This window comes from Syngnathus acus, chromosome 17 (genome assembly GCF_901709675.1).
Source record: "Syngnathus acus chromosome 17, fSynAcu1.2, whole genome shotgun sequence".
In the NCBI taxonomy this organism is placed as follows: Eukaryota; Metazoa; Chordata; class Actinopteri; order Syngnathiformes; family Syngnathidae; genus Syngnathus; species Syngnathus acus.
Window position 1 is genome coordinate 9,372,953 of NC_051102.1, and position 24,775 is coordinate 9,397,727.

General features: G+C 46.6%; 1 protein-coding gene across 2 annotated transcripts in view; it reads right to left on the minus strand.

Annotated features, from left to right (window-relative positions):
- pbx1a (pre-B-cell leukemia homeobox 1a) overlaps positions 1-24,677 on the minus strand; it is a 42,128-nt gene extending 17,451 nt beyond the window's left edge. The window contains exons 1-2 of one of the 2 annotated variants that reach the window (XM_037275670.1): positions 23,959-24,676; positions 22,727-22,800 (exon numbers count right to left, since the gene is read on the minus strand). In XM_037275670.1, the coding sequence (XP_037131565.1) occupies positions 22,727-22,800; positions 23,959-24,143 (259 nt within the window). In that variant the 5' untranslated portion in view covers positions 24,144-24,676. Of the gene's footprint in view, positions 1-22,726; positions 22,801-23,958 lie in introns of both variants that reach the window. The other variant, XM_037275671.1, reaches the window with a different exon arrangement.
- Positions 24,678-24,775: the final 98 nt, after the last annotated feature.

The following is a 24,775-nucleotide window of genomic DNA, read 5'->3' on the forward strand; positions in this document are numbered from 1 at the left end:
AAGCCGCTTTCACTGCTGAATAAGCTTACATGACTTTTAACTCCATTTGAATTTGGGGCAGTTTTTGGGAAAAAAAAAAGTCCCTTCCTAAAACCCTGGGGAAAAACCGGTCATGGTCATGACAATTTATTATTTTTTTTATGAAAAATTATTTAGTTAAGAATTAGTTCCTTGAATAACTGAATCGAGGTGTGCATGCTTGGTTAAAAGAAATACAGAAAAAAAAAAAAGACATTAGAGCGCTTACTATTAAATATTTTTAGAATTGGTTATTCTATTGATTATTCCCATCAATTAATTGTTCAATCAGATGCAATTTTATTTGCATCAAAGTGTTTCCAAAATATTTTTTCCACATTTATTAACCAACTATTTTTGTTTGTTTGGTATTATTTAGTGATTTAAAAAGCTAAGCAATATTAGAAGATTGGGACCATCAAATTTGGACCGCCCCAAAAATATTACTCAATTATTAAAATACAAGTCGACTAATTTGATGACGGATTTGTTGCCGATTAACCGATCAACTTTGACAACTCTACGTGAAATTGAATTAACCGAATTAATTCAATAAATATAGAGCAGAAAACCCTTAAAAATTGATTATTGACTCCTAAATCAAAAGATTTAATCACACCCGGAAGAAGAGGTCATCTCAGTTAATCACACAGAATTCAACGTGGAATGGTGCCATCCGAAAGTTTGTGCTGGCATAACTATTTCAACATGTGAAAGAGTCTCCCCTGCAGCACATTCTGTGCCCCCCCACATCACACACACACACACACAGACACACAGACTGAGTGCCGATGGTTCCATTTGTCATGGAGCCTCCCCATCAAGGCGGAAGGGGTCCGAGCAGCTTTGCTCTGCTGCGTGTGCACTTTGTTTGGACGCTGTCACAACTGCACAAATCCCAGCGAGGTCCGCAGCCTTGCCAGGCCGGGCCGGGCCGGGCGCTCGCCGGCGGCCGGGAGTGACGCAGAGTGTGCCCCTCGCTGTCAGCGCAGGCAAACAATATGAGGGATCACACTCCATTTGTGAGAGCGCGCTCGGCTCTGTTGGCTTTGAGACATGGCTTCCTTCTGGGATTTGGATCGGGATTAAAAGGAAAGTAGACATGGCGCAACTTTGAATACATGGAATAGAACAGCACTGGGCCAATGCAACAGGGAAATATCTCCTTTTAAAAAAAAAGTCCAAATGCAAACTTGGACAGCAACAGAACAGGAGAGCCCCGAGTGTGTTTACATCACAAGTAGCGGTCCCAGCAGTCTAAGTGAGCACTCCACCCGCGGATAAAGCTTAGTCATTAATCATGGGCCTGTGCCATGGTCCTACCGTGGCAGAAGACTGGGTCACGGGGCGCTCCTCCTGTCACTTAGCAGTCAAATGTGTGTGTGACACACAGAGAGCGAGAGAAAATCGGAGTTGAAGTGGCACTACAGCGGGGGAGTGTTTTGTTTTTTTTTTGGGCTGGGAATGTGTCATTTAGCCCGCAGCTAGCAAGAGCACATAGCACAGAGGAATTAATGCATTAATGCAAACACCAGCGTGCAAGCGCTAAACGACATCTCGACGAAAAGCATATCGGCTCAAGCGCTGCAGATGAAAGCGGCATTTTTTTTCCCCCCTGCCCTAAAAGCGCAGGCTCGATTTGGGGAAAAAAAAATATCAAGACAACGCGCCTTTATGGGAAGGCTGCAAAGCGCTTGACTAATCAGACAGCCCCGTGGCATCCGTCGCACATGACAGAATATCCCTTTCAAATAAGACAAATGTGCGTCTGCTCAATGCGCATTCCAGCCACGTTTGACCCATTTTCCAGACAGAAAGCAACCGCAGGTTAATGTGTGCTCAATCTGCATGTGTCTGCCAATCAGCACACCGCCTATTGATTTCTCAGCGTTGAGCAAAAACAAGATGGCCAGCTCCAAACAGAGAACAAAGAATATTACACAGCTCTCAGCGTGACACAGTCTTTGGCATATTCTGCATATTCAACAGTATAAACACTGTCTTCAATCAAATAAACAAAACATCAACAATTACAGCACACTTTACACACCCTATTCATTTGCTTGCTGAAATTATTTTTAGAAGGCCGGACTATGTTTCATCCAAGTAAGAGTTGGGTTGAGTAGTTCATCAAAATCAAACAGCACTGTTATTTTCCTGGACACTGGCTCACTGAATGTACTAAAAAAACACAAAGACATTCCACGGTGCAGGAAATTGCTGACAAATCGTTTATATTTGATATTCAAGATGGAGGAACTGCGCCGAAATACGACAGTGACCGTTGCCTGCCTTCAGGTGGGACGGCAACAAACGAGGAAGGTCGTTGCGGTGGGCAAACTCAAGTCTGCAGGAGATCTGGCTCACTCTGAGGGCCGTAACCATGGAAACAGCATGAAAGGTGACATCACGTTTCCCACCAGTTCATCCCGACCAGTTCAAAGGAGTGGCGAAACAAACAAAACCAACGAATCTGTCACATGACAGATTTTTTTTTGGGGGGGGGGGAGACAGATCTGTTTGTTTTTTTAATATTCACACAGAGAACTAATCCTTGTCTGGTAACTTATGATGAATAATTAAATAATCGGTTGTAGAGCGCAATCTGTAGCCATAACGGCAACACACAGAGATCAGCTGCTAAACTAGAATAAGAAGGCGCTTTGCAGTCTCCTTCAAGGCCCTTGGGTGAGGAGGAGGCAGGTCAGCTTCTTCCACACCTGCACCCCCAGCTGGATCCCCCCCCCCCCGCCCTCTCGGCCACCTCCATCTCTCCGCCTCATCCTCCTTCCTCCCCGCTGCTGCCCCTCCTGCTCCGGGCTGCACGATGCTATTTATAGGCCTCGGCGTTTCATTTCCACACCTGCAGGGAGGCACACTTGTCACAGTTGGGCCCACGGAGCCTCTGTGGAATTACTGCATGGGAAATGAAAATACACCTTGCTGATGCAGGGACTTGTCACTCTCTCCCCGCGGACGCCTGTGATACCACCTTGTTGTGGATTTGCAATGCGGTGTGCGGGGGAAAGATAACCCGCACCAAAAATAAAAAGAAATAGACAAAAATAAACAGGAATCTGGGCGAAGAAAATTCCTCCACGAGGAGTGCATAGATGACGTGCTTTTTCCGCATACAATGGACAGTGGATGTGATTGGGATGAGCCAGCGGGCTAATGCTAAGCAAGCAGCAAAAAGTTGTTGTTGTCCCCCCCCCCATCTTCCTCTTGTTTTTTCCTTCAACTCTGGCAGTTGTGTTTTTTCCTGTCATGCTTTTCTCTCAGGATGTAGTGGGCTGAGGATCCAGTCAGCGGATTACATTATCAGTCTGACCTAGTTGCCAGCTATCTCCTGAGACCTGAGGAGCCGGGCTTTTTCTGCACAGCCTTCCGCTGCTACAACACGCACACTGTGTAACTTTAATTTATCAGGGGGAAGAGGAGGGAGAAATGTGACAGGTTGACAGTTCTCTTTGCCTGCCACTCGCAGCACCGCCTGCCTGCCTGCCTCTGCAGCGTGCCAGTTAAGGGTCCTCCATGGAGAGAACAGTGCGTTACCGCCGGTGACTTTTTACTCGGCGCTCTGCAAACTCAACGGCAAAAAAGGTCGGAGGCCTCTTATTAGTGTGCCGGCTTATGGGGAAAGCGCCTGGAGTCTCTGAAGGTGGGAGAGAAAGCCTTTTGCAAATACCTGAAAAGCTAAAAGATATTCAGTATGTGGTTGCGATTTTAAAAAATTGTTACGCTTGAGCTGTAGTTTTGAAAAGAAAAAAAAAACTTGAATTGTTAAGAAAGAATGGTTGACATGAGTGCCCAGTATCATTCATTCCGTGCAACCACACATGCAATAAAAGCTTGCTCGGAAGAAGTCGGAGGAAAAACATCGACACTCGCATGTGAAAGCAAACGGAGCCCAAAACAGCCAAACCAAACTTCTAATTTTACACCCCACATCCATGTCAACAGCACTCGACACTTGAGGCTTTTTTTTTTCTTCCTCCCTTCCTTTTTTTTACGACTTTTCTTCCCAGCTGAAGTGAAAATAGCCAATCTGGTCTTGTGTGAACATTTTAGGGGGCGGAGTTGAGCGGAGATGTGCTGCTGCTGTTGCCAGATTAGACTCCCGCCCGTGCCAAGGTTATAAACAGGCTGTTATCAGGCTTCCAAACAGAATAATCCTCGCTGTATCAGCGCCCAAACATATGGGGCCGCACAAAGCACCAGCAGCCCCTGACAGAAAGCCCCTTTTAATTACAGGGGAGGGGAGGGGTGGGGCCAGGACCTCGCTCCCGTCCCTCTTTTAGAGCAGAGCTTCCTCGTTCGTGTCTGGGCCGGCTGACAAATAGTGTATTTTAGCTCATGTGCCACCTTTAAAAAAAAATAAAAGGCCAAATCTTAACGATCACATATCCTCCTTCGACGTCGGCTAAAATAATCAAAGAAATCCATTTGCAGATCAACAGAATGAAAGGATGCTAAATTCCGAATTGAATCCTCCCTCAAAATATTGAGGATTTGTCAAAATATTTGAACAAATATTCGAGATGAAATACATTTTAAAAGTACATGACCCACATTCCAAGAGCTGTCTGTCAATTGAAATGGCTCACCCCCTACCTGGATCCATCCATCCATATTTTACACACTCCCTACAGATTTTAAAGTCCCATTCAATAAAGTTTAAATGTCACCCAGGCATAATAATCGACGATCATATAAACGCTGGCTTGGAAAGGCGATGCAAAAATGACAACATCCCCTTTCCACCCGTGCAATAAACTTTTATTTGGCTGAATCGGCCAATAAAAGCTCGCTTTGAGCCTTGTCAATGGGGAGTAATTGGTTCATTTTACAGGAGTGATCGTATATCTCCAACTGTTCCCCCCACCGGTGTTGACAAGAGGGAGGATGGTCTCATGGGCTCACAAAATAAAACATCTGGAGAGCAAACACACGTTCAGGTGAATGAACCAGACTTGGGTGCTTTCTTCAGGCTGGATTCGCACTGCCTGGGCTTCAAGTGACAATTTCCATTCTTGCTCTCAAATATGTAGCAAATTCTGGCCACTTCCAAAATATCTACAAATATGAGCACAGCATAAAGGTATAGATCTTTTCATGAGCTTGGTGTATGTAAAGAAAACATACACGACTGAAATGAACATTCAGTCGCCAAAAAAAAAAAAAAAAGAATCAATCCAATACGGCCATTAAATTGGAATTTCAGAAGGGATTTCAGGAGAGACAGAGAATCGTCTCTGTCACGCCGCGATTGAGCTTCAGCGTGAGGGAAAAATCGACCGACAGCTCAAACACATTTTGCTTTTCGACACCAAAAAAGCCATTGCGGCACTTCTTCCATTTAAATTCACACAAATCGAAATTCATAGGGCATCCCGAGTGACAGAAAATACAAAGAAGAAAGGCTGGTAGAAGAAGAAAGTTTGGCTATATAAACTATTGTCCTTGTCATTTTTGGGGGGGCAAATCACTTGTGAGACAAAATGATAAGCTTCACTTCTGTTTCACAACCAAAAACGGAGTGAATTTGCAATCACAAATATTGACCACAAAACAAAAGAAATTGCACAATTACATAATGTATCTATAAATGTAAGGCAAACTTTGTTTTAGCAGCATCATCAGCATCATGATAGCGGATGCATGGATGGATATTTTCTGGTGTTGTTTGAAGTTACATTTAAAAGTGAGTTTTGCAAACTTTTGATGTTCAATAAATGATTATTTCCCATAACCACCCAGCCCTTTTGTGTACCCCGCTTAAGAAGTGTCTTATTTTGCCACAGACATTCCAAAGGCTTTTTTTCCCCCTGCATGCTTTTTAAGTTAATTTGTCTTTTGATGAATTTCCAAGAAGAAAGGCAATGAGACTTGCGGTGCGGCTTGTAACACGCAGTGTCATAAAATGCATGACTGGGATCTTTGTAATTAACTCCAGTCAAACGTAACATTGATCAACGGAGGCGTCGACGCTTAGTGAACGAGTGAAGGGTCAACGGGTTTTGCTGGCGCGACATCATCGCGTCGGCGTGCCGTTTGATTGGCTCCCGCAGCTGCTCCGAGAAGCATTTGGCAAGGCCATATTGGAGCGCGGCCGGCGGTGAGCCGGCGTGTCAGCGGCGGGCCATCCATTGTGGAGAGAAAGGCCCCCCAAATAATAATCAAACCCTCCGAGGAGCAAAGCTGCCAGCGCCGCGAAAAACCGACAGACACGTTCCCGCTCTGACAGCCGACGCTGGCACGGTGGAGGTAAACGGACGACGCCGCTCGGCGGCCCCTAACGACTCTGCCCACCCCCCCCCTCTGTTTCAACGGACTGAGAAAAGCCATTAGCCGCCGCCGCCGCCACCACATTACCCCGCCATCCCTCACATGGTGGATGGCTCCTCTCTCCCATGAGCACCTTGCTCCAGTCATGCCTGCCGTTCCTCGCCTCTTTACCGACCGCCTCCTCCTCACCCCCCTCCCTAGGAAATCCCCAGCTCCATACATCACATTTAACACTTTGACACTAACAGTCTATAATGTTTCTATTCTACAAAATCACTCTGCCAACTCTGGGATAGCAGAGCAGAGAGTGAGGGAAATAAATACCACTCACGGCCGCTGGCAGTAAATTCTAAAAGAAAGGAGGAAGTGACACACCAAAAAACGAGAGCTTCTTCTACGCTCTTATGCACGCCTGCCTGCTGGGTGGGGCTTCAAGGGCCTCATCCAAAGCCAGCGCTCCCTCTGGCTTCACTCCTACTGACAGCAACCGCTCCGCTTGTTGACGCCTCATAACCAAGCCATTAAAGCACATATTCGGGGACTTGGACGCTCCTCGCCGAGCACTTTATGGCCGTATAAAAGAAACATTTCACCACCTTAAATTATTCAAATCAAAAAGTGGCATGAATAAATAAAAGAGAACTGAATAAGTGATGTGACAAGACAGATTTGAGGCGTGACCTTTGAGAGTGCCTTCGTAGACAAAAAGAGGGACACAGTTTCAAAAGCAAGACTGTCAATTGGGCTGTATTGCGTCATGTGTTTTGACCTCCAAACCGAATCATTTCATTTAGTTAATAAACATTTGCTAGCAAAGAACAGGGGCCCCAAAGTTGAACCCTGTGGAACACCATACCACAGAGAGTGACCTATGGGCCATTTATCATCCTCTTCAATGCACCCAAAATGTATGTTTTTGGAATGTGGGAGAAAACCAAAGTACCTGGAGAAACATTTGCTGGACACATATCTCGTAAATATGGTCATGTTTGTTATTTGTCACTTACACACTGCAACAGACAAAAAAAGCATGGGATGTTGCCATTCAATGGGAATCGGGCACTTGGACCTGCCGAGTCAATCCAGCGGCGGTGTTTGCATATCGTCAGCGGGTTGTTCTCGGAGAGGACATTCATTTCAATTTTGCCATTTAAATACTCCACTTTGTTGTAATCCTTCATCGCACCGCATCAACGCTCAAAATGGCCTTATTTTTCAGTCTAATGGCCGAGCTGGCTCGCCCATTAGTCGAGAAAAAGAACACGCTGCTCCAGCCTCAGTGTGTGCACCACTCAAAATGTAACGCACATTTCAAAACCAAGTTGAATAATTAATTGCAAGTTAGCTATCCGGCGTACAGCTGGGCCCAGCAGCTTTTTTTTTTTTTTTTTTTGCCCCCAGGCCCAAAGATCTCTCCAACTTTGAGGACAGAGTATGTAATCTCCAACCAATCTAAAGAAAGCAAGTGAACGATAACGCCACATTTCATCACATCGCAGACGCAGAGTGACTCCTCCTGCTTTGCCCTTGAGGTGCTGGCAATCCATAACGACAAGAGATGATTCTCTTCATTTCGCCCGGCTATCACCAGAGTTTGACCTGACTCTCGACGCCGTTGATTTATGAGCCCAATGCAGACGTATTAACACGCTGACTATTGTGATTAAATGGGAAATGTCTTCCTTTTAGCGGTAATTGACCCCCTCCATTGACAGACATTATTCTTGATGTAGATGAAACCAAAAATGTAGCAAGGTGTACTTGCGCTGGAAAATAGATGGATGCACACCAATTGCTTTAATCAAATTCTTTGGTGGACCCAAGAAAAGCATTTCGCATCTAGTGCAGCCACACAATTATACTGCGTTTCAAATCCAGTTTTAAACTACGTTGGAATGAATTCCCTTGAAATCTGCATTCCCATGGAAAAAACACCAACAACACTAAACATACTGATGTACGTGTCAATCGAACCTGCGCTTTATGATCTTTATAAAAGGAGGAGCGTTGCGCTCGGATCTCATTAGATGCTACGGCCAACCTCGGAGAATATTTAGCCACACAAATGTTATTACAACAGCGCATATTTACAACCCTGCATTTTAATACCTGTCAAAATGAGATTTTTTTTTTTTTAAAGGCCACCTTCCCTTCTCGCTTGTCCTTGGCCCATTCCTTTGCAGCGAGCTTGTCTTTATTATTTAATTAAGCCACTACAGCCGCACATTAATAATTGAGTGTGAGTGGAGACCCCGGGCAGCCGCAGGCTCTGGCGCATTGGGCTTCCTGGTGAGGAGTGTATTAAAAATGTGTGTGTTTATGTCCCCGGGGCGTCTGTCCTGGCTGCATAAAATTGAATTGGTTATATCTAATATATCATCCCCTAAGGGTGGGTGGGTGTGAGGGGGGGGGCGCATAGATGGTCCCATCCCGCCAGCAGGGAATGAGCGCAGTCTTAAGAGATTCCGGGGGGGGAGCATGAGGCCGTGACGTTAATGTCTCTCAGAATCAAATCGATGGCTGTCCGAATTCTCGACGCGCATGGCCTTAAGCTAGGAGGGCGAGACGAGCCAACCCGGGACCGGATTAAGCCCACTCGTTACCGCTGTCTTTGTTCACTCGGAGTGGCTGCTGATGCGTGCATGGGTGAGGAAGGGTGCGCGGATTACAACCCCCACCCTAAAAAAAAAAAAAAGCAGTCTCAGATAGCGGATGGATGAATGCTGGTGACTGCAAATACACTCTCTGAGTGTCTTATCTTCTCGTGCCACCATCCCCCCACTCCTCACCTCCACGCGCAGGCAAGCCTTTCTCCCTTTCGCCTGCTGCACCTTTAAGGTCCGCAGACTCTACGGGAACGAGCGAGCGTTTTAACACCACCGCCACCATCCTCCATTAAGGTCAGGGCCTAAATTATTGATCGGCCACCTCTATCAGCATAACGGTCACGTAGCCACTATCACAATCTAACCCCGCCGCCCTCGGCCAGCTTTCTGCAGCTCCCTCAATTAGAGCCAGATTCTCATTACAAAGAGAGACAGCCAGCGAAGAGGGGGGGAGCAAGGTGGAAGAGAAAAAGAGAACGAGAAAGAGAGTGGTCCATTTCAGACGGGGGGGGAACGGCGAGGGGGGTGCAGAGGCAATCTCTACAACCACCCGCTCCCCCCTCCGCCTCTTCCTCCTCCTCCTCCTCCCCTTGAAGTCTCCCATCATCCCCAGCAGACAAGACCCAAAGATGACAGGTCTTATCCTCGCCAAAATGCAGCCGATAAGGCTGCTGTAAAAGAATAATAAAAGAATAATGCATGGAGGGTGGAAAAAGGAAGGCAGAGAACCCGGGTGCAAGCGAGGCAAAGAAAAGGAAGAAGAGAGGCAGGCCGGCACCATAAATAAAGATGCCGCACACTCGGGGCTGGATCTCCTAATGAATTCGGAAGGTCCCGGATCAATAACATCAGCGCGCTGACGACACTTGGCAAATGCCAACGCAGCTCTCGGCCTTAAGCGCAGCTCAAGGGGGAAAAAAAGCATTTATCACATGCTGCTACTCTGAAATATGAATAGCAACGTTGCGACTGCAAGGGATGGCCGTGATTGTCTGTGTCATCATTGATTGTTGATCAGCACGCCCTGCAGACTCTGTGTTGACGACAGCTACGGGAATCCAATGCTTGACAAAAATAATCCGCCTCGAAATGTCGGAAAATGTATGAAAATAGACTGCGCTTTATAGTCTGAAAAGTACGCATGTGTAACGTGCTATTCAAAACATAATGATAGCTGATGAAAGCGAGTTCAATTCTTGCTTTGCGAGCACGCGTGTGATTGTGCAGCAAAGAGCATCAGGAAGCAGGAAGCAGCCTTGACGTCTGCTAATGGGGATGATTTCCACCTAGAAGATTCTGCGATAGAGCCCCGCGCTCGCTCGCTCGCTCACGCACGCTATCTGTTATTAGCAGTGCTGATGACAAATGGTTTCTTTGTCGCCATTCAGATTTATTTTATTTTCACGCCTGTCACAGAAAGGAAAAACACAGACGGGGCGAGAGACGGTACAGAGAGAACACGGAAAGCTTTAGACTGAATAAAACTCGACGTGAGGGTCAGAGCGTCTATAAAAATAATGATCTAAAGCTGAATAATTGAATCGCGGCCTCACTCGCTGCATGAATAGTGAATTTGATTGGAAAAAAACAAGAGTGAGTCCATGCCCAAAACAAAAACGATATTGTGCGTGTGCAAGCAGCTGGACTCCCAATACACACACACACACACACGCCGCCCTCGCCTCCTTTGCAAAACCACGGCGCCTTGCGAAGACCCCCTGGGAAGGCTCTGGCATCTCAAGGAATGTGACACCGGCATGTGCATGCGTGTGACGTGTTTGTATGCAGCGCAGACATGGAGCGGCGCAAGAGCTTCCTCGGGAGTGCAAAGCGCTTTGCAGCCTCAGCGTTCAAAGGCTGGCTGCCGCCTCCACACCAAAACGCAACCTGCCAGGCCAAATGAAATTGCCATTATTTCTAATTAATCCCTAATTAAAATATATTACTCCACAGATTCCGCAAATCTCTCTTAGTATGCTAATGTGGCCGATTGGAGGATATTTACATATCATTAATTAAGGCGGGCGCATTCTCTTAGCCTAATGAGCTGTGGCCTGGGTCTGCCAAGGAAAACTAAATGGGAGTGAGTAAGCACAGCCACGGGGGGGATGGGAGGGGGGGGATGGTAGTGGGGCAACTGTGTGTTGAGTCAGGACTATCAAAAGCAGGGGGAAGAAAAAAAAATCCACCCTGAAACACTCTAACGTGATTAAAGGGCGCCGCCGGTGCTCATTTAGGCGGGCGGCGGCGCTCCGGTTGCGGAAAGATGCGCGGCCACGAGGACAGGAAGTGACAGCCGGGCGAGGGAGGATATGTTATCACTGTCACCGTCGCTATTAATATGGCCGACAACACCCAGCGCCGCGCCGTGCGGCGAGACCGTCCACCGTGGCGGCGGCTCATGAGGAAAAGGCGGCAAGCTGCTGCTCGCAACCCACCCAAGATATTGTTTTGATTTGAGCAAACAAGCCTCATAAAGCCATTGGACAAGGTCACATTGGAGCACTCTTCAACATCCATCTCCTTCATCACTTATCCTCCGCCGGGTCAACGGGAGGCTGCCGACTAATGAATATGTACAAGCTTGCTTGCTACTCAATGAAAAGTACGGTTGCGGCTATTATCATCTTTGAGACGCTACCAGATCCCAAAAGATGGCGCCCGAGTCAAAATATTACAAGTTCACTACACTTTAAGAAAAGTTTGACCCCCCCCATCAAACAAAACGTTCCATCGCCATAACAAATTAATTTAATTTCCAGTGGGGAAAATGAATTCATTATAGACAAAGAGCTTTGAGTAGTTTGTCATTGTCATGCACTAAATCCCATCTTGTCAGTAAAAAACAAAAAATTGCAAAAGAAATGGATTGAAAATGGCACATTGCATCTAAAGTGTGTTGACAAGTAATTATTGCATTAAAAAGCAATTAGTGAGTGAATTGTTCCCATTGGCTAGAGCTGAAATGACTCAGAGCATGTGATTGGATGCCTTCCGACCGGCCGGTTGTCTTTTGTTGTTTTTGTAACTTCGGTAAACGTGATCGTCGCCGTACGGCCGGACCGTACAAATTTGCAATCGCGCTGAACATGATCTCAGACACCTCACCGGGCACACACTTGTGCAATTAAATTCAATAATTCAGGTTAAGAGGCAATTCAAGGACCGTAGCAAGAAAAAAACCAAATCTGCCTATGCAAATTTAATATGCTCAGGCTGATTGAAATGAAAGCTCATTACTTTGCTGTAGCGTAGAAGCGCACGCACTGCCTCATATTGAGAGCTGTATTTACTTACTTGACGACAGACATGAGGGCAGAGAATATTAAAAACGCTGCTCGGTATGATGCACGGCTACAATCATGAAAACAACAAAAATGCTTGTGAAGGCACGAGTGACGCAAAGATCGGAATGGACAGGAGTACCTAATCAGGTGGCCACCGGGAGATGATACCATTACCGCTTTTGGGCTTATCTGATCTGTAGCGCTCCAAAGAAACACATTCCACATTGATGAAAAGACTCTGTGAGACATACTGTACAGCCTGACCTTATTTGGGGACGCAGCGACAGTCTATACAAGCTACTTAATGAATCATAATCCAATCATATTACAATAGGACACTAACAACACACTGAAATGGCTGCACTAGCGCGTGTCCACTTTTTATTCATTTGGGTGCAATTAGGCTCCTTTTTTTTAGTTGCATTATTACACTCCAGTAAGTCAGCCGCTGCAAGGATTTGTTCACCATGTGTGTTTTTAGTGCATATTGCGCAATTAACTGTAATATCAGTGAACACCACCAGCCAGTCAGTCACTAATGTGAATATGAAGCGCATCCAGACTTTCTTTCTTTTTTTGCATAAGGGCTAACATGGATATTGTTCGTGAATATCATGTCACGAGAGGAAGACGAGAAGGAGGAGCAGAGTCGCTCGCACCTTTCCCGTCTTCTTGTTCTGCCCGTTTCCAGCTGCTTTAATTTGACACCTTGAGCATTGGAGGGGGGTGAGGTTAACTAGGTGGGGGAGTGCGGAGACACAGCGGAATTCATTAAGGAGAGCGAGCCTCCTCTCCCCTCACCGCTAATGACATCAGAGGTTAGCGGGGAGCAGGCGAGAGGCGAGAGATTGGGGAGCGAGAGCAGCGGATGCACGGAATGATAATCATGAAGTGTATTTTCAACGGCAATTAAAAGGATTGCGGCTCGCCCGCGAGCTGCTCGAAGCCGCTTCCGTTTGCCGAGTGCATTTACGAGCAGCCTTTTAACACAAAAGTGCTAATTAGTCAATATTTGGATGGAAAAAAATTCCAGCCATAAAGATATTGTGTAACAAATTGAAAACATTTAGTATGGTTGGTAAGTAGGCCGCAAATCGTGGGAAAGCGTTCATTGAATCACAATTCTTGGTCGAATCTTATAATATTTTTGTGCTGGCACGTGCAGGGGATAGTTAGCTGGCTATTTAGCATAAAATAAACCGCTTTCTGCAGTGGATGAATACCTCTGTCTAACTAGCTTAGCTATGGGATACAGCAGGTCCGCGAAGATACATTATATACTATTCACAAAACCTGCAGAAAAGTGAAATAAGTATGATTTAAATCCATCATTCGCTGCCATCAACACGAATAGCAAGATTTGGGTTGCGAGCTTGAGCGGTAACTTGTGCTACGATGGAAACGAGCGCTTAACTTTGAAGCGGCGTAAACCATGCAGCTAGAAGTGTTTTACACACATTTACTGTAAATAATATGATCTCGCTAGCATTGCGTTAGCATCGGTTAGTGACTGACTGTGGCATTTTCTGACTGATGTACAAATTAGGTTTACGTCGCCGCCGTAGGAACGGCAATTTAAAGCCATGTAGCTCACACACGGGCGACTTCTTTTGCCGAGTGCATTTCTGAATATCCTTTTTAACATTCACACCAAATGAGAGGCTGGGAGGAAAATTGCTCTTTTTTGCCACTGACAGGCGTAATGACATACCAACAATTTATTGGGGGGGGGAGTGATGCGCTTTGCAGGTTGGATGGAGCGCAATCAGAGGCTTTTTTTTTTCAACATTGTGATTGCATCGTAGTGGCACGATAATCTGCGGCTGAGGAATCATGGTGGTTTCAAAGTGGCCAGCTCTCCGGGGACCCTTCAGACAGGTAAAGTGCTGAACGTTATTGAAATGGCCAGGGGCACTTGCAATGAAAGGCCTTTCAACAACTTGATTTTTTATTTTTTTTTGCTCCAGCAGAAGCAACAGCAGCGCGTCTACGACGAGCTGTTGTGTTGTTTGCAGTCATTTAAGACCTCAAATGACAAAGAAAGCCGCGTAAAGTGTTTCGGGGGGGGGAACAGCATCCGGGGATCTTTTAACGCTCATTTCCATTCATTTACCTGTGACATTTTTCATGACGTACTCCCGGGTAAACTAGCTGACTCATAAATCCAATTGAAGCCTATTAGTGGAGAACTCTTAAAGCTATCCTTCATTAATGTTAATGGCTTTCTTTTAGTGGAGGCCAGTGGTGGTTAGGGCTACATGGCTGCCTTCCCGAGCTTGTTTAACGGGCTCCAGACAGAGATGGATGCTCCCGCTAGTCTGATAGGCTCTCTGTGCCATCTATCACCCAAAGGACCCACCCACGGAGTTGGCGTTCCATAACAAAGGGCAAGCAGGAACGCCGGTGATTGACAGCTTTATGTGTGCGGTGGCAAGTCAGACAGGCGAGTGCAGACGTGGGGATCCGTTTCTAGCCTTGGCGCTGGCTGGAAATAAGTTGTGAGGAAGAGGAAAAAATAATGAGTGAGCTGCGGAATCAATCAATATGCCTGCACATGAAAGAAATGAAAAAACAAAAAACAAAAAAAAAAAACATCCCTACTGCTGCTGAGTCGGTCCAAAACTAATCAGGCAAACGAAGCTACCCGAGAGCAAAATAAAGCCTAAATGAAGAGCTGTGTTGAGGCATAAACAGATATTATCATAAAGATTATTACCCCCGCACCTCCAGACGTACTAATTAGAGCAATAAACAACCATATTCTACAATGTATGGCTCGGGCGGGCCGTAAAACCCCCCCACGACAAGTAAATACAGATCTAGCACATGCAACTGCAACAACAACAACAACAAAAAGAGAGTGACTAAAGAGCAGTCAGTAAATCCCAGCTCATCCATCAAAACCACAACATCACGTGCGGGGCAAACGCACATATAAAGTGCCACACAGCTGCCGCAGATGTAATCACTTTATGCTTCCTCGTATATATTCTTGAAATGCAGAAGGCGGGCGGACGGCTGGGGGAGGGATGGGGGGGGGGGGCCTGCCACGATGCTTCAGCGGAGACGCACTAAATTTGGACAGTAAGTAGTATCACCCCATCGGCGCGGTACACCGCACATTCGCAACGCCCCATTTAACTGCACACGGCGCTTCCCTCTGCCGCCCTCATTTGCATACTTCGCCGGGGCCCTGACGGATGAAGACGGATGGGCCCAAATCAGCCCTGGTGAAACAACTGTTTTATCAAGGTTAAACTATCCAAGAAGCTCTTAACCCCCGTGCCTTTATCACGCCACAGCTCACCCAATATCAATCTATCAATCTATGATCTTATTGGCAGGGACGGGATAGCGAGGGAGCGCAGCGGCGGGGCGGCGAAGCGGGGCTCTTTATGAACTCAAGTAATGGCGGCGTAAAGGAATTTTATGTGTTTTAGGGAACGTGGTGCTGAAGGACCGTGTCCAATAAAACCAGATACAAGGTGGTGGCGCCATCGCCGATTGAGTAAAACATAATCGGGGACGAGACACCGACCTCCGGGCACGGGGGTCGCCGTTTCAGCTTGTGCTTGGAGACGGAGAAAAAGCAACAAGTGGCGCCACATGAGTGACATAGTCAACAACGACGCCAAGCGCAAGATGAGCACCTCCCCCTTTGACATCATAACCACCCCAACTAAGTTATTTACCATGCACTAAAAATGCCCCTTACTCACCGTTGAGAAAAGTGAAGGCGCCGGCGGCCATCTTACATTGCCCCACAGTATAAACGCGCCTCTACGTTGATTTCACATGATTTTCTGTCTTCACGGCAAAAATTCCAAAAACGATTATAAATGTTGCTCAAAGATTCGTCTGCATCAACGTTGAGTTATGCACTTGATGTGCAAAGTAAACTACCTCGTGAGTTTGAATCTTTGGAGGGTAAAAACTCTTTGCAGGCGTGAAGCGAGTCGCTAATGAGCACGTGCGTGCATGGGTGGATCTGCGAGTTGCTGATGATGCTCGAGTAAGAAAATGAGCGCCATTAAGATGATTTGAGAAGAAGTTAACTGTCCAGAACTAACAGTCCTCAAGGCAAGCTGAAGGACAGGAGAGACGTCGCTCTTTTGGGGTCAGGACACACAAGAGCGCAATGACTCCACTGGAAGCGCCAGCACACTTTCCACAACATCTTTTAAGCTTTGAGGAGCTTAGAATGTTTTGATGGGGCGGTCCTATCTTATGATAATGAGCCACCGTGAACCCCATCCGCTCTACAGCAGAACCAATGCTGAGAAGTCGTTACCATGACAACCAGGATGGAGCAAGGGGATGCGACAAGCCTCTATTTGCAGATGTGGCGTGCATTCCCCGCTTTGCTACTCCTGTGTGCGGATCTCAGTGTGTGGCAGCTCTGCTTACCCTTTGCCTCTGACACCATAGTGTAGGAAATTCCGAACTCTGGAAATTCTGACAGATCAAAACCAGGCAGACAACAAAAGAGTTACTCGGTCGTTTGATTTCACACATCATGGGCTAAACTGTTTGCCATTAAAAAGTCAATTGTCTATAACAGCCCCCTTTTAAAGAGTGTTTAAAGTTGTTTTTCGGTTTTAAGGTGTTATTAATACGGTGCTTAGCGTACGATATGACCGGTAAGGCTCTCGCGGTTAATGAAGGTTTTGATGGCCCCAGCTTGAACCTGACATGGATTCTTTCTATTGCCATTATTTCCTATGGGAAGAATTGTAAAAGCAAACAAAAACAATCCGTGCCGGCATGCTAGTCGGCGTCAGCATCCCAGCGTGGATTGAGTTCCACTTTTGAGGTTGCGCTGTGAATTAATTCTGTCCTCCAGCACAAAAGCTAGCATCCACAAACAGCTGCAGGCAGGCAAAGCTCTCCTCAAAGGCTGCAACCATCAACAAAATCAACTTCTTTTCCTTTCATTTCACAACCGTATGCGCGACATTATCAAGACTGACATTCTCTAAGAAACACTGCTAATAATAAAATTGTATTTTTTTTTTAAGGAACACAAAGTGAATTGATCACTTAAAGTGATGAAGCGAAACCAAAAATATGCACCGATTAGCTGTGATTTCTTCTTCTTTTTTTTTTTTTATTGTGTGTTTTTTGTGCTCCTCCACATTCAGGAGACTTTTCCCTGAGAGGACCTTTCCGGGGCCGACACCGACCTCTGCCGCCGCTGTGCTAAACGCTCCCCGCCGCCCAGCGGGAAGTGTTCCAAAAATGAAGCTTCCAATCCCGAGAGAGCGTCCGCACGCGCGCACCTTGACACACATACACGGGCGGAAACAGCAGGTGCCATCCTGCACATTGCCAGCATGAGCCGTTTGATTTTGCAAGCCTCAGAAAAGAAAAAAAAAACATGCGGAAAGTGGCTAAATTTAACATCCTTCTCTGCAAAAGTATTTGCGGCGCCGTTCTGCACATTTCAACTTTGCTTCCCTTTTCTTTTTTTTCTCTCCTTCCCTCTTTTGTGTGAAAGTGCCAAGGTTACCCGGGCTCATCTGGGGCCTCCTTTGTCTCTGGCAGCAACAGAAAGGTTTATTAACATAAATTAGAATAGCTCGCTGAGAGAGTAGCTTGTCGCTACGCGTTACCCACGGCAACCTCTCTACTCTGAATCCACCTGAGTGTGTGTGTGTGTGTGTGTGTGTGTGTAAGAATGCGTGCGAGGGAGAGCGCGCGCTCCCCTGCATCCAAATGTGCAAGTTCCCTGAAAGGAGGGAGACACATCCACACCCATCTCTCCCTGCGCCTGATTAAAATAAATGGCGCTATCTGCACTGCGTGACTCGCGACACTGTGGCATTACGATCAGTAATTGAAACATCCAATCACGACGGAGCCATCGGCCCCCGCCCCGCCCCACCCAGCCATCTCGCTCGGTGGCACCTGAGTAAGCGCCGCATGGGGAAGTAATATGAGCTGTGGAGAGGAGGGAGACGTTCAGTATATTTGTCTTCATGTGCAAGTGCCTGACTCCATGTGCAATATATACACACTGTATTTAAATGTGGGAGTATGTGTGTGTGGTTGGAGGCAGAGTGGCGCAGCCTCATTGATTGGTGTTGATTCCATCTGGAGCGCCAAACGGCGACTGACGGTGGATGTGAGCCCATGCGGGAGGGAGGCCACCATTAATCTTAGTCCCGTTTAAGCAGCATGTATTCATTTATGTCATTTCTACTAGAGCGCTTGCCATTTTTGGGTTCGACCGCTTATCTAGAGTCACGTTGGGTTGGGGGTGGGGGTTGGTCCTTTGTACAAGCCCAGCATGCTGCCAACACGCCACTTACATCACGATGGCATGGTGCCAGAGGAACCAGATCCCGCACCTCCAATTAAAAGGTTAACAACTGCCAGGGCGACCGTCTCCATCAAGGCCAATGGAATAAAAATCGCTCGAATACGCAAATGAGATCCAAAGCTTCAGTTTCAAGTCAATGAAAGCGCAAGTCCAGTCAAATTATATTTACCCAATATTATGTTCTATGCACCCCCACAAAACTCTAACATTGTCCAAACATGTCTATTTGTTAGGCTGAAATGGATAGTTCTGATATTTCTTCTACAAAATAACTCCAACATTCAAGCAAACCGACTGCATAGCTCAAACAAAGCGACGCGGAGCAATATAATTCACAAGTAGAGCGTTCAACCCGTGGGAGCGCACCGGCGATAAGCGCTTCGACAATACCAGCGCGTGCACTTCCGACGCCACGCGCAAATTCCAGGAGAGCGCTCAAAATCCAATCAAACCCAAATGGCACCGAGAAGAAAAACAACGGCGGGGGCCATTGCAAGTGCGATAATGTCAAGCAAGTCACAAAAAGCAGACCCGCAGACAAACATCTGATCAAATAAATAAATAAATAAAAAATTCCTCTCCAAAGCCATTTTATATTCGATAAGTGGAAAGGTATTCTGAGCATAATGGGTCAGAATATGATCTGTCAGGCGACTAAGAACAGCCCCACGTGCATCTGATAGCCGTGCTGCCGAGTGCAGGAAGCAAACTGGAGATGTGATGCAGATACCTTCAGCGACAAACAAACACCTTGCCGTACGTCGACAGGCAGAAGATGACCATCCCTCAGCCAGATCTCTTAGCGCGGCTAATTACTACTCCCACCTCACATATACATGGCCGTAATTAGCCTCTTAAAACATGATTAACATGTCTCAATTAAGCCAGTCAACATTTGCATAATATATTAGCCGGCCTAATTGTGAGCGGGTATACGTCAGAAGGGAGAGAGAGAGTGTGTGTGTGTGTGTGCTGCATGTTCACGAGCATAAACAGGAAAGGCTAAACGGGAATCCATGTATGATATAAGTCAGCGGAAAAGCAAACTGACAGTCAGCGCGTCCCCGCTTGGGACCGTCACATGTTTATTCTTATTCACTTAGATTCATATTTCTGCCGCGCGCTTCCTATAAACTCGCAAATCAAAGCCCAGCGGCATTTTCTCAGGCAAACTTCACTGCCATGTTTGAAGTTATTTATATGAAGTTATTTATGAGAGAACAGGCAGGGTCCTGTTCGGCCTTATTTCCGTGGAAACTAAAACATGGAGGGTTGCGGGGTGGGGGGGTTAGTGATGGTGGTAGGGGGAGGGGAGGGAGGGAGGGGGGGGCTAAACTGCTGCTTCTGCACTTCCAGGCCGGGGACAGATATACAGTCTCGCAGCCGGTGCAGGGCTAGCAAGGACATAGCCATTAGTTTCAGGACAGCGCCACATTGGAGACTAATGCCTCCATCTGTCAGCGGAGATGAGAGGAGGCTAACAAAGAGAGGCAACACTAACCTCTGAACTTAGCATGGACAACCGTGTCAATTAAACACTGAAAAACAGCAGCGGCGGGAGCCATCGTCACCACTCGCTCAACGAGTCGCTCCATCACCGCGACACAAAACGGACGAAAAGGCTCGTTTACGATTAACACAGAAAAAAAAAAAAACAGGTGTCCATCCATTCATCCATACACATGCTTGCAAAAAGGATTTCCAGAGATGTTGATGTCTCCCGGAATTGATCACAATTATGATTGATAAACATCAATTCCAAGAGGGCCTAAAGAACAACGCAATTTTTCAAAAAGTCTGCACACACGACATTTTGCAGGAGGTGGCCTTACGCCAGGCTAGCAGGGATCAGCTCGTTTCTTGTTATTGCGTCCCGCTCGCAAAACAACAAGCGGCGCTAACCACCAGAGAAATTTCACCGCAGCTCATCAGAGATGAATTGTTAGTAACTCAGCACAATCACCCAAAACGTAAAAGTGCTTCGTCCGGCAGGAAGCCTGAAAGTGACCGTCCTGGAGGTGCGTACGCGTCTAATTAGCCGTGCGGGCGCCGTTAGCGGGATGGACTGATTCAGCAGGTCTCCGCCTTTGATAAGTTCAAGTAGCGTAATGCATTAGCTGCCTGATCGCATTAGGAGCTCCCCCCCCTTGACCTGCGGCGGCCTGCGTGGGGGTAACGTGAGGCTGCCGACACCAACGTGGGGAGGGAGACAGCGAGACAGTCAGGAGACCTGAAATGTGACACCCACAAACACAAAGTTGGTATCTGGCTTCTCTTGCTTGAACCACCTTCCTCTGCTCTCATGGTTCCACACAAACAAGTCGCTTCAGCTCAAAGTGGAAAAGAAGCTCGTCAGTGCTCTCAGGAACAGTTAGAACAATGATCTTTTGAAGAAAGGGAAGAAAAAAAAAAAGAAAACGGAGGTTGGTGTAGAGGAAATCCGAGCCTTCAAGTGGTGACACAAGCTTCGCGCAGCTGAGCTTGTCGCGGCTTGCTAAATACTCCCCCCCCCCACCCTCGACACGGGCTCGACCTTGGCACCAAAGCACGGCGGGCGGACGGGGAAGGGAGGGGTCGTTGGTTAAGGCCGGCTTGATCCTGCTATAGGCATGCGCGGGCGCCCGCCTTGTTTGTCAGCTGCCGTCCGGCCAGCGGACACCTCGCCGTCCGTTGCAAAGCAAAGTCTCGTATTGCTGCTGTCAACACTCTGGCCACACTAAAGCAGAAGAAGGTGCGCGCACACACCTATGGATGACTGTAGCCGTGCCGCCAGCGCGTGCAGCAAATGATTCGCCCAAGACACCCATTTGAAAATGGAAGAAGTGGAGTCTTTTATAAAAAGGACATGGTGATATCTAAAAAAAAAAAAAAAAAGAGAGCTGACAAATTACAGGCTGCTCGCATCCACCGCACTCAGCACATTTGCCTGTAAATGCCATGCTGAAGGTTTGAGTCATTTTCGGTGTCATAGGCAGTGAAAAGGATTTTCACTTTCAGGGGGGGGTGGCAAGACGAAGATGAGGGTCGGCGGCGAGGTGATTGTTATGAAGCTTCTCCAACTTTTCAAGTCAGTCGAGTTCATTTCCAAACTTGGTGCTTGGTTTTCGCAGAAAAAAGGGGGAACCTCGCTTTTGTCTGCAGCACCGCTTGCCAAGAATGGTGGGAAGGGAAACGAAGGGAAGGGAAGGGGAGGGAAGGGAAGGGGGGGGGGGAATGGGAGGCACGGGTAGAAGCCAGGAAAAGGTCCAAGTCACTTTGTTCTTCTTTTTGGAAAGCGAACTCCAGTTGAACCCGGTGAGACGCCAGACAGTTTACAAAGAGCCAGGCATCAGTGTCTCACTTTTCCCAGCCTTGCAATTTAGAAAGAGGGCCCCAACCTACTATGGATTCCTCCTCGCACTCTTTAACCTTTATAAATCTGCAGAAAATCCCCCGGTGTCTTTTCGGTTCCCCCCCCCGCTGCCAAAGTCTGACTCATAGGAATAAAACGTCCATTTTGAATTAAGTGTTTATTTTCAGCTGTCCGCACGGGCCGCGAAGGCAACAACGGCGGCGGCGCAGCGAGACGGGGCTCCCTCAAAAATCTTTTGACAGCTTGGCAGCGCCCGCTCAGAGACGAGGTCAAACTGCAGACTTTGTTTTATTTTCCAGCCTCGGAAAGCCATTTCTCCAAACGAGCCGCGCTCGGCCACGTCCCTCCCGAGATTAATCACGGGCTTTCATCATGTGAGTCGCCGCGCTTTAATTTGCTGCTAAGTGAGTAATAATTCACACATTCCTTTTCATGACTTTGACCCTTGTTGCAAACATAAACAGAAAATCCCCCCCGCCCCGCCACACCGCCCCTCCCTCCTGACAACTAGCCTCTGCATGTAAAACAGCTCACTTAGCAAACACCATCAAACTCGGGCCAAGGGGAGCTGACAGAGGGTGAGAAAGCCCAGCCCAGCCCAGCCCAGCCCAGAAAGAGCCGCCATGAAAACACTCCTGAGCATTGTGTGTGCTGCGTGCACTCACATGCACGCTGCGTGACATTTGTCAGAAACAACATGCGCACAAGCGTGCTTTTGATGCTTCCATGTGGCTCCGGGGCGATGGCACATACTTTGCAAGGGGGGCAAAATGGGAGTAGAAAAAACAACAGAATCGCGTCGTCGGGTAGACGGACAGATAACGGAGCCAATGAAAAAAAGAAAAGAACTTACCTGTTTTTTCTTTGATTTCACACAAAACGTTGAAGAGAGCAGGTTTCATTCTGTGACAGTTCAACGCATGTTTCCTAAAATGAGTAACAAGGATTTTCTTTAACACACAGAAATCAAATGCAACTAGTATATAAAAAAGTATGTGTAATATTTTATATATATATATATATATGTATTACAACATTATAGTATACGCTTAATTCATTGTTTGTCGTTTATGTGAATACACATTGCAATAATAACAGTGCTCAGTTGGACAAGTATGTTTTGTGTATATATTTGGCAAAATATGAGCATGCAGGAGGCTTTGCAACAAGTCCACCATTTTTCTTGAGTTGTTGTTTTGAGAAAAAAAATACAAAAAACAATTACTATTTTTATCTTTCATCGCTAGTGTTTTTTTTTTGCCAGGTGGTGATTACGTACACAAGTTGGCAACAACAGCGAAATGTAGCGCTAGTGGATCTCCCATATACATTGAATTAAAAAGAATAGAATTGTGAGCATGCGGGTGATTGCAACATGTCCAGGGGACTCTTTTAGAGGGAAAATAAAAACTATGAAAATCTCATTTTAACCATACATATTTTTTTAACCGTACAGTAAATACCCAGTGCAACAAAACAAGAGTTCAAATGCATTTAGCTAAATATGCAAGTACTGATAACTAATACTATGACCTAATATGCAAATATTCAGTACAACAAAACAAGTGCTCAAGTGCATTTTGCAGGAGCCGCTGCAATATATATATATATATATATATATATATATATATATATATATATATATATACATATACATATATATATATATATATATATATATGATTGTAATGAAGCATAGAGTAAACAAACAATGCAAAACAACACATCAGTTGCAAGTTGCCTATGTAATGAGTTTCGTATGACTACTGTTGTTATTAGTGGACAATATTCAACATGTTAGTTTCGGATTCGACTAAATAAGCCTCTTTGTAAAAAGTAAAACTGAGGTGGTGAAATCACTTGGATAAAGATACATTTAGCTTGAAATACGATTGATTTTGAAAAGTTTGAATAAATTAAAGCTAATTGTTGAAGCACGGTCCGCAATTAGCGTTAGTCGCATGCGTTTATTTGCATCCCTCCTTATTGCTTGTTGACTATTGTGAGGCTTTATTGTTCCTGTAAACGTGCTGTATATTATTTTTGGAAACACACGCGTGTTTGTGTTTGTGTGTGCAGTCTCACCTCGCCTGCGCTTCGTCCAGGCTCTGGTCGGTGATGGTCATGATTTGCTGTAAAATGTCTCCGATGTCCTGCTTCCTCCCTTCGCCGTCCGTCCCCGCGGTGCCATCCGGCAAATGCTGCGCCAGGCCGGGGTGTCCGGCCATCCCTACCCCGTGAGAGTGCATCAAACGAGGCTGCTCGTCCATCCTCGGCCACGGTCCTTGCTGCCTCGCCTCCAACTTTTCAATCTCGATTCTCTTTTCTTGATTTATTTTGGGGAGATGTGAGAAGAAGAAGAAAAAAAGAAGAAGCTCGTGAGGAAGATGAGGAGGAGGAAGAGGAGGGACAGGACGGGAGAGGGACGGCTGGTGAAGAAATAGGAAGGAAATATCCGCGCAAAAATTCCGCTGGATTCCTCTCGCCGCGCCTCCTCGGTGAAGCTTTTCGAGATTTGGGAGGAGGGTGACTGACGGACTGACTGTCTGTCTGACTGCCTGCCTGCCTGCCTCACGCACACACGCGCGCGCGCACACACACGCTCACTCTCTCTCTTTCTCCCCCTCTCTCTCTTTCTCTTTCTCCAGCTGAAATCTGATCTGAATCGCTGCTTTTGGCTTTGGCCACTCCTGCGCCGCTCCACGGAGAGAGAGGGAGGTGAACATGCACGTTAGCAGCTTCTAATGGGATTAAAAGTGTTGCGCCTCCTTAAATGCGCATCGAAAAAAAAAGAGAGAGCGAAAGCAAAAAAGAAGAAAAGCAAAGCGCACCGCAGCCCCAAGTGGCCGAAGCTCCCATGTGAAGGATTCTGCACGCTCGTGTTATTGTTTCTCTCACGTGC